Raw genomic sequence first — 9,424 nt, 5'->3', positions numbered from 1 at the left:
CTGAGAGCTGAAGCAAAAGGCACTCTGCCTTCACCTCAGTTGCAGCTGGGGAAGGGTGCAGAGCCAGGAGGGTGGTGAGGGGACCACCCAGTGCAGGGAGGGAGGGTGCTCAGGACAGCAGGGATCCGGGTGTGGGACTGGGCAGAGCAGGGGGCTGGACGCCCAGGCTCCACTTCCCACTCTCACTGGCCTCCACATCTTCTACTTGTCCCTGTGCAGGTAGGGCTCAGAGGTGCTCAGAGCAGCTTGGGGGAAGGGTTCCTTGTCCTGTCCCTCCTCCCAGGGAGGAAGGTGGGTTAGAGGAACAAGCCTACTGAGGCTCCAGTGCTCTGAAATGTGATCCTGCCACAGGCACCTCCCTGGGCCCCACCTCGCCCTCTCCGACTTATATATGTCCCTGGCAGTGTCCAGGCACAAGGGACACAGGCTCGCACGGGCTGCTGGGCCCCTGCAGATCCCTGTGGATGGACAGGCCGAGGCACCAGGGCATGGTGAAGAACACATACATGCGCTGGCGGCTCCCGCTCGTCTGCCTCCTCTGGGAGGTGGCCATGATTGTCCTCTTTGGGGTCTTTGTGCGCTTCGGCCCCGAAGCTGATGCACACTGGGAGGAAGAGAAGCAAGAGCTGAACCTGACCAGTGACATGGAGAATGATTTCTACTTCCGATACCCATGTGAGTATTCTGGAAGTGTAGTCCTGCTGCTGGCTAGTCCCTACCCATCCATCCCATCCCAATCCATCACATCCATCCTATTCTGTCCTACGGCAGAGCCTGTCAGAGGCAATCTCTCCACCTATTGCTAGAAAGTTGGGCTCTTGCCTTGTGGTTGGTTTGGGGTGCACCAAAGAGCAAGAGAAAAACCTCGTGGCCCTCCAGGCACTCTTGGGGCTCTGTCAGCAGGGTACTGTGACGTCTTTTTTCCAGGAATAGGGCTGACGTGTTCCCAGCACCCTGCAAGTTTCAGCTTGCTGCCCCCTCTCTCAGCTCTGGATCAGAGCAAGCCTTTCTGTGCATACAGAGGAATGGCTGTTGAGATCCTGTGACATCTTCCTCCCCTTCCTACGTCCTCCCCCTCACTAGCGAATTACCCTTTAGCAACTGGCATTTCAATGCCAGAGTCTTCCTAAGTTGCCAGGTTCCCAGGGCTCTTGGGTCACTGCACGGTAGTGCCACAGGGATTATTCAGGTGGTTAAAGCCCTTCTGGCTGGGAAGTGCCTTTGGGTGGCTTTGATCTACAGGGCTGGTCATCTCTGTGAGCCATTCAGAACAGGCTGCTTCTGTAGGCAATTGTTTCCAAGGAAGCAACAGGCCTGAGTCATGCATCTATTTAGAACATTTCCATTAAAAACACCTGCTAAATCAAAGAAGCTATAGCAACCTGTGGCTGCTGAGGATTAGCTAGTTCAGAGAAGGATTTGCTTACAGTAACCCACTGCTCAGCCAGCCTCCGAGTTAGTGTATGGCTGTGGCTGCCCTGAGCTCTCCCTGGAGATCTGCCCCTGGGACTAGCCCCACACAGGTTGCCATGAAGCAGCAGCAGTGCCTGGGAGCTGCTCTTGTCACTGATGTGCTGCAAGGACGTCAGGAGTCCAAGGAAGAGCTTGTAGGAACTAAGAACATGACGTTTCTTCTGTCCTCATATCCCACTCCTGCTCCACAGTGCCAAATAATCCCCCTCAAATGGCTGAGTAGATTCACTCAACTAAATCAGTCTATGGGCAACTGCCCAGTTTAGCTTTGAATTAAGTTTCTGTTTCAGACCCGAGGAAGGGTTCACGTACCCAAAAGCAGAGCTGTTTTTTATCCCTTATCTAATCAGAAATAGACTCTTTCTGCAAAGATGGGCAAACACAACAAGGCGGCCCCTGGAATTTTGATCCCTGTGTCCATCCAGCACTGCTCAGAAGAGAGTGTGGTGGTTGAATGCCTGAGGATCATTTGTATCAACATATCTGTGCCTGCTGCTGTCCCCAGGACCTGTCTGCAGTGGCAGAGGGATAGGAGTAACAACCTGACATGTCCTTTGAGACAGAGATGGTTGGGAAGGCAGGCAGAGGGAATCCAGGTCCAGTCAGTGTGACAATTCCTTCTCATTTTGAATCGCACATGGATATTCCCTGATGGGTGACTCATCTGCTCTCTAGGGGAAAAGAAATGAGATTCCTTGTCCGGGTAACATTCCCAAGGCCCAAACACTTCTGTTCGATAGTTATGGCAATCGTCCTCCCACAAAAGGAGGCTCACAAAACCTTTAGGGCATGGCAGTGCCTGGGCTGCCTCTTAGTGATGCCAATGTTATTCTTCACAAGGGAAAACAAAGACAAGGGTTAGAAAAGGGTTTTGGACTGGGTGCAGTTTGAAGAAAGGCCTACTCTTCCTCCTGGGTTTGTACAGGGTCTAACACACAGTGGAGTCCTCTGTGGTTTTGGAGGGTACACAGTCTGCAGCTTTAACTCTGACCTGTGTATTTCTGCTTTTAGGATGAAAGAACGAATATATAATACAAATGGCAGCAGATAATTCCAGCTTTGTATTGTGCTGCTCACACTGGAGAAGAGAGAGAGGGAGAATAAATACAGCTGCAGAGGGAAAGTCTGTGGGACTGTATAGTAAAACCAGAGTAAGAAAGGCTGGTTCTTAGGACATGTGGAAAAGTACATTTGAAGTGACCTCTGCTGAACAGTTCCAGCTGCAGATCTTGTCTCCTTCCTTTTTTATGAGTGATTTCATAGGCATGGGAGGCATTTTAAAAAACAAGCAGATTAACATGGCACTACATGGCTTAAGCCTGTCCAAACTCTGGGATAGAGTGGGTTTGGGATAGAGTGGATTGGGGGTAGAGTGTATTTGCCATCACTGAATTTTTTTTGCCCTGAGTTTATGCCCTCTCTGAGGTGCACAGACATTGCTTGTTATAATGGTTTGTGCACTGCAAAATGTAGAGCTTGCTGGTGTAGCTCCATAAATGGTGTGTTCATCTGTTCTACAGATCCCAGTGGGGGATCCCAGCCTTGGGTCTCCTGTTTATTCACAGGCACAGTGGCCTGCAGTGAGAGGGCTTGCATGGTAAGTATGCAAGCATTTCAGCTCACTTAATTGCAAAGCGATGCTTATCTGATAGAAATGCGCAGCATTAAGAAGTACAGCGGGTTTACTGCACCAAGAAGGTCTTTCAAGAGGCTCACACAGGTCTGGCTTCCCCCGGGGAAGGGCATCTGAGGGGCTCGACTGAGCAGGTCTGAACATTAGTGGGAAGAACTGGGTCTCTCTGGTTTAAGCACTATAAATCTCACAAGGTGGATTTCTGGTCTCAAGGGTATTTTGGCACTGATTTCAACAGCATTTAAAAATGCACCTGTAAACTTTCCTTGTTCTTGTGCTCTCCTTGCTCTGGGCCATTGCCAGGACCCTGCATCGGACAGACCTACCCAAAATGATCATTCATGTGTTTTAACAAAACTTCACTGTTCATTTCATATGACATTTTCCAAGTCTTTTATAGAAGGGGAGAAACAATCTGAGTAGAAATATGTTTTCTTCTGTACACTCCATTAGCCTCTGGTCTTCTCTTGCACACAGCTTTTAATAAGCATTCACTTACAAGACTGAGCCTTTTTAACCAAAAGCCAGTTTCTGAAAGCTGAGCCATTTTCAGGCTTAGAACAGAGGGACATGAGACAAACACACATTGTCACTTGAGTTCCCTACTGCCCGTGATGCAGTTGGTTTCTTTTCAACACCAAATGCAAGTGGCACTTGCAACCCTGCTCTCCTTGCAGAACTGACAGTCCCTTCCCTCTCCTCAGCTTTCCAGGATGTCCATGTGATGATCTTTGTGGGCTTTGGCTTTCTCATGACGTTCCTCAAGCGTTATGGATTCGGAGCTGTGGGTTTCAATTTCCTCCTTGCTGCCTTTGGGATCCAGTGGGCTCTCCTGATGCAAGGATGGTTCCACTCTTTCAAGAATGGAAAGATCCTCATTGGAGTGGAGAAGTAAGGAGGAGATGGGCTCTGGGATGCCACCTCTTGACTGGCCAGTGGAAGAGCTGGAATGGGAGCCAAGCAGCTGCCAACACCTGTCCCTCAGTTATATCAAATCAGTCTCTAAACTGCCCTCTTCTCTGCACATATCTCCATTTGCCTTCCACCTTTTGGTCCAAAAGGTACCTGCCATTATGGTGGTACTGCTCAAAGGAAAACATGAGAGGAGCATCCTCTCTTAGTCCCAAGCCAAGCACTGTGGATGCCAGTGCTGAGAACATGTATAATCCACATTATCTAAATAATCTGGGGGAAAGCATATTTCCTGGCCAGTATGTAAGAATGGGAGGAAAGCCAATGGGAAAAACCCAGGGATGTCTCCTAATCACCTGTTTGCCTTTGGGTGGGATCTCTAGAGCTGGGGATGAGTGAGGGTGAGTTACAGAGGAGTATTTCCTTATCAAACCACAATTTTCCTTCCCCTTTTCCAGCCTGATCAATGCTGATTTCTGCGTGGGCTCTGTGTGCATTGCCTTTGGGGCCATCCTGGGCAAAACCAGCCCCATACAACTCCTCGTCATGACTTTGTTTCAAGTCACACTCTTTTCAGTGAATGAGTACATCCTCCTCAACCTGCTCCATGTAAGGCTTTAGGTAGTACCCTCTTGGTTCTGTTCTTCCTTTCCGTATCTCTCCAAATTGTCTCCCCTTGCTATGGCTCCACCAAGCTATAGTTCCTTCATAAGCATTTAAAATGCAAGAATTCAAGCAGAAAAATTAGAAAGATTATGAAGGAAAGGGTCAGCGGGTGTTACTTCCCCGAGAAGGGAGATCTTCTGGGATTTTAATCACCATCCTGGCAATTCAGGAGCACTGGGTCCCTCTGTCACAGCTCCCAAAGCAGACAAGGAGTCAGCACAAATGACCAGTCACTCTCTTTGTGCTTGAGCTTTCCATCTCGTCTGTTTTCCCTGCTGGAGTATGGGTATTGCAGAAGGAAATCAAGTGACAAAGAGGACGAGATGTCTGCTGACAGAGGCAGGGTTCCTGACCTCTGAAAGAGGGCTTGGAGGGCTGGAAGCAAACAGGCTCTCACAAGACTGCACCTGGGAGCCAATCTGGCTGTCTCTGCAAGCCACTGGAACAGGTCAGAAACTCCCCTCTGCCTTAATGCCTTCCAAGCAGAAGCTTGTGCACAGGACCAAGTGAGTGGGACACAGAGCAGGACCAGAGCAGTTTTGTCCACCTCTCCATATGACTGTGTGCAGGCAGAAATGTTGAATGGGCAAACAAGTCGGTCACGATGCAAATCAGGCCTCAGCTCCAGAATGAGTGGCCATGGCAGAAGCAAACCTCTGTTTCCCCACGGCTGCAGGTAAAGGACGCAGGTGGCTCCATGACCATCCACACCTTCGGAGCTTACTTTGGCCTCACAGTGACACGTATCCTGTACAGACCCAACCTGGAGCAGAGTAAGGACAAGCAGGGCTCCGTGTACCACTCCGACCTCTTTGCTATGATCGGTGAGTCAGCCCTCATCTCAAGGACACTGCTACATGTGGAGCACTCAGCTGCAGACAGCTGGTTCCTCCTGTGTCCCTGGGAAAAAATGAAACCAGGATATGGAGCTGAGGAGCTCTGTATCCCAGAGGTCTTTCACCTTTCAGAGTTACTCAGCTCCCTTCGTCAGTGGATGGGCTGAGACAGTGCTTGGGAAAACAAGGATGCATTTTCCTTCTCTGTGGCAGCCCTTCCTGATGCTGGTCGCATCACATGGGGTACAGCTCCGGGGCAGCAGGACTGTAGGATTTAATTTCACCGTGTGCAGAAAGATGTTTAGAGGATTTTTTTTTCCAGTCCCTGTATTCTCACTTTTCCCGTTCTCTTCCTTGTCCCATCCTCCCCATCCCACCAGGTACCCTGTACCTATGGATGTACTGGCCCAGTTTTAACTCAGCCATTTCTGAGCACGGGGATGCCCAGCACCGCTCGGCCATTAACACATACTGCTCACTGGCTGCCTGTGTCCTCACCACCATGGCCTTCTCCAGCATGCTGCAGAAGAAGGGCAAGCTTGACATGGTAAGCTGGGAGCAGAGAGCCCTGCAATGGACTTGTAATGAGGCTGATTGAGAGTCTAGGAAACGACTGGCACTTGTCCTTTGCAGAACAGATGCAGGGTTTCAGGGCATAATGGTGAAACCAGCATCCAGGCATAAACTGAGATTATGTTGAATAAAAAAGTGGGAAATGTGTCTTGCAGTGCTTGAGGTGTGGGGTGATGCCCTGCACTGCAGTGGACCCAAGTCACAGCAGGAACTGGACTTGCTTTACCCAGAGCTGGGCGCGTTGCAGAGCCGTGTTTGGCAGCACTCTCCAGCAAGCAGGGCCTGTGCAGCAGCTCGTGAGCAATCGGGGGGCTGACTTGTGCGTGTTAGGTGTGTGGGTGACATGTCTTTGTGACAGCAGAGCTTGCGTGACACACGGGTGAGACAATTTCCATCTCATCGCAACTCCCCACCCAGATCTGTGGATGCAAAGAACGTGTGTGGTACAGGGAGTGGGAGTCTATGTGCACCTGTGCTACAGACAGAAACTGCCTGCTCTTCTCCTGTTTTTTCACGACCAAGCAGGAAAATGGGCCCTGATATTTACTCTGGAGACACTTTCAGAGCTGATTCTTCTGCTTTGCCATTTGCACCATGCCTGAGCAATTACAATCTCCCTGAGATGCCAAGACAGGGCGGTTACTCCTGCAGGTTCACATCCAGAACGCCACGCTGGCGGGCGGCGTGGCCGTGGGCACCAGCGCGGAGATGATGCTGACTCCATACGGCTCCCTCATTGTCGGGTCCATCTCTGGCATCGTGTCCACAGTGGGGTATGTCTACTTCACGGTGAGTGCTGCTCGAGGGGTCTGCAGCCCTGGTCTGGCTGAGGAGACCAGAAATGGATTCACTTCCATTTGAGGATTCCTGCTTCCCAGAATCCCTTATGAGATGCACTTCTAACTCTATTTACTGCCCCAAAATGCTCAGGAAGATGCAGACTCCCAAGAGGAGAGTGTTTGGAGGAAATTTTATTATTTCATCTTGATCTTGGCTCACATCTTTGTCTACAAACCTTTAGCACTTTAATGGGACACAATGTCAGTCTTCCTTCTCTGCTTATCCTCTGTGGAAGGAACTAATCCTTTCCAGGGCCATGTTCATCTCCCTGATCTCTCTCTACTTCCCTCTCCCTCAGCCTTTTTTGGAGTCTAGGTTGCACATTCAGGACACATGTGGCATCCACAACCTCCATGCCATGCCAGGCCTTATTGGTGGCATTGTGGGGGCCATCACAGCAGCTGCAGCTACAGAGGATGTATATGGAAAGGAAGGGTAAGACAGCTTGAAAATCTTCTCTGAGAATACATTTTACCTGAGGCTCCTTGGGCTGGGAGCAAGGAGCATTTAAAAGTCTTTGTTAATTGTTCAGTTGCCCTAAAAAAACATGAGGTGCAATAAGTGTCTTGGACTTACTGAAGTGTAAAAGCCTCATCTCTTGCCTCTTCTCGTAGCCTCAAAAAGTGAGCCACAGTCTTGCTGCTTGGCATTATTCTGGGCCACAACGGGTAGGGAAGTGTTCCTCCCTCCCCCCTGTATTGTTTTGGAGGGTCAGGTACGGCTGAAGGTCTGAAATACAAAGGACATGTTTATATTTTGTGGTCCTCCTAGGTAAAGCTTTGCCAGGGGCCAGAGTAGAAGGAAATGAGCAGTGTTTTGGTCATTGCAACACTCTCCTGGTCCGTTGCAGGGGAGGGATGGGGCTAGGGAGGAGTCCCCGAGGGAGCAGAGCAACACATCTCCTGCCAGGAGCAATCCTCGCCGTTTCTGCTCTCGGCAGGTTCATCAAGGCGTTTGACTTCACTGGCGTGTACCAGACGCGGACACCCAGTGTCCAAGGAGGGTTCCAGGCGGCCGGGATTGTGGTGTCTCTGCTGATGGCGTTTGTCGGGGGGGCCATTGTGGGTAAGCCAAAGGGGAGAGTTGTGCCCGCCTGCGGCTAAAACGGAGGCATCCACGTGCTCCTGCCCATGGCTGGATGCGCCCGGGGCGGGGGACGGCACCGAGCACCGTGCCAGGGCTGCGTTTGCCCCCTTGGGTGGACCATACGCATCCCGCCTGCATCCCCCCGGCATCACGGCCCCCTGCCCACCGCCCTGCCCGCCTCCTTCCAGGGGGCATCCTGAAGCTGCCCATCTGGGGGGACGCCGCCGCCGAGAACTGCTTCGAGGACGAGGTTTACTGGGAGGTGAGGGGGGTCCGGGGCGGGAGCGGGGCGGGGGGCACGAGATGGCGCTGTCGGCCCGCGGCCCGGCCCGGGGGGCTCAGGGGGCTCTGCCGCGCCGCAGGTGCCGGAGGACGAGGAGAGCGACGTGTACCACATGCACAACCCCGACAAACCCACGTCACCCTGAGCCGCCCCCGCCCCGCTCCTTCCCCGCCGCAGGACCGCGGGCCCCGCTCCGGGGCCGAAGGCTCGTTTACTCCCCGTGACGACGAGGGCTCTGCCCTACTCTCCTGCTTTTGTAACGCGCTGTTGTGGATAAAATAAAGACGTGTTCTTCTTTCCAGGCCTGTACTCCCGTGTGCCAGCGGCGGAGCGGGATGGGATGTCGCTCAGACCCCCTCTCTCCCACCAGCGGCACAGGGCAGCTGCTGGGAGAGCTCTGGGCTACCGGGGGCAAAGAGGGGGCGCTGGGACACTCCTGACACCTGGGAGCCAAAGTGGAGGCATGAACGATGGCAATACAGGCTGGGGGTATTAGTTACATGATATATTAGATAGTGCAGGCTGGGGAGATGCCAGGGTTAGGACCTGGCAGCTTAAGATAGTGGTCCTCAAGGTGTCCATGGCAGGGGCTGAGCCCCTGTGGGACGCACAGGCCAGGCTGGTGCTTTTTGGGAAGGGGGTGCTGGGGTGCAGCAGCTGTCCCTGTGCTCATCTAGCCATCCACGGCATGGGTGAAGGCAGCTGTGAGTCTGTCTACACTCCTACCTGTCTCTACCATCACCTTCCCTTGACCTGCTCTACTGAGGCCTCCGTCAGCTCCTTGGGAACCTTGTTTGCGCATACGGTGTAGGATGGCAAGACCCCTTCCCTCTTTTTGGCTTCACCCATTTCTTCCCGTGTCATCAGACAGCTCCTTCCGCTTATTGGTGCTGTATCATATGTATATAACTGCAAGAGTCCAAAGCCAGAGCATGGTGTCACTCTCAGCCAGAGTTGGAGGAAACAGGAGTGAAAATTAGGCCTAAAATCTGCATGTTTTCCTGGGTGATCTAATGTGAGGAGCAGGAAAGGAAAAGAGCGAGGAGGGGGGAAAAGGAGGTAGGAGGGCTGATAGGTCTCTTCACTGCATCTAGCTGTAATTCTCACACCTGAGGGGGGGAG

At 52.1% G+C, this 9,424-nt stretch overlaps 1 protein-coding gene across 1 annotated transcript; it reads left to right on the top strand.

Annotated features, from left to right (window-relative positions):
• The first annotated feature begins 426 nt into the window (after window positions 1-426).
• On the top strand, window positions 427-8,604 carry RHCG (Rh family C glycoprotein). The gene is made up of 10 exons (XM_017805196.1): window positions 427-675; window positions 3,811-3,997; window positions 4,477-4,627; window positions 5,361-5,508; window positions 5,901-6,067; window positions 6,745-6,882; window positions 7,232-7,368; window positions 7,874-7,998; window positions 8,208-8,281; window positions 8,382-8,604. Exons 1-10 carry the CDS (start codon window positions 465-467, stop codon window positions 8,445-8,447), a joined length of 1,404 nt encoding a protein of 467 aa, XP_017660685.1. The 5' UTR covers window positions 427-464; the 3' UTR covers window positions 8,448-8,604.
• Window positions 8,605-9,424: the final 820 nt, after the last annotated feature.

The sequence above is a fragment of the Lepidothrix coronata genome, unplaced genomic scaffold (assembly GCF_001604755.1).
Source record: "Lepidothrix coronata isolate B3197 unplaced genomic scaffold, Lepidothrix_coronata-1.0 Scaffold11, whole genome shotgun sequence".
In the NCBI taxonomy this organism is placed as follows: domain Eukaryota; kingdom Metazoa; phylum Chordata; class Aves; order Passeriformes; family Pipridae; genus Lepidothrix; species Lepidothrix coronata.
This window is presented reverse-complemented; position numbering and strand designations above follow the sequence as displayed.

Excerpts from the sequence above, each read along its gene's own strand:
- RHCG (XM_017805196.1), top strand. The coding sequence starts at position 465 with ATGGACAGGCCGAGGCACCAGGGCATGGTGAAGAACACATACATGCGC. Across the intron at positions 3,998-4,476 it reads ATCCTCATTGGAGTGGAGAA|CCTGATCAATGCTGATTTCT; the intron begins GTAAGGAGGAGA and ends CCCCTTTTCCAG. Across the intron at positions 7,999-8,207 it reads TGTCGGGGGGGCCATTGTGG|GGGGCATCCTGAAGCTGCCC; the intron begins GTAAGCCAAAGG and ends GCCTCCTTCCAG.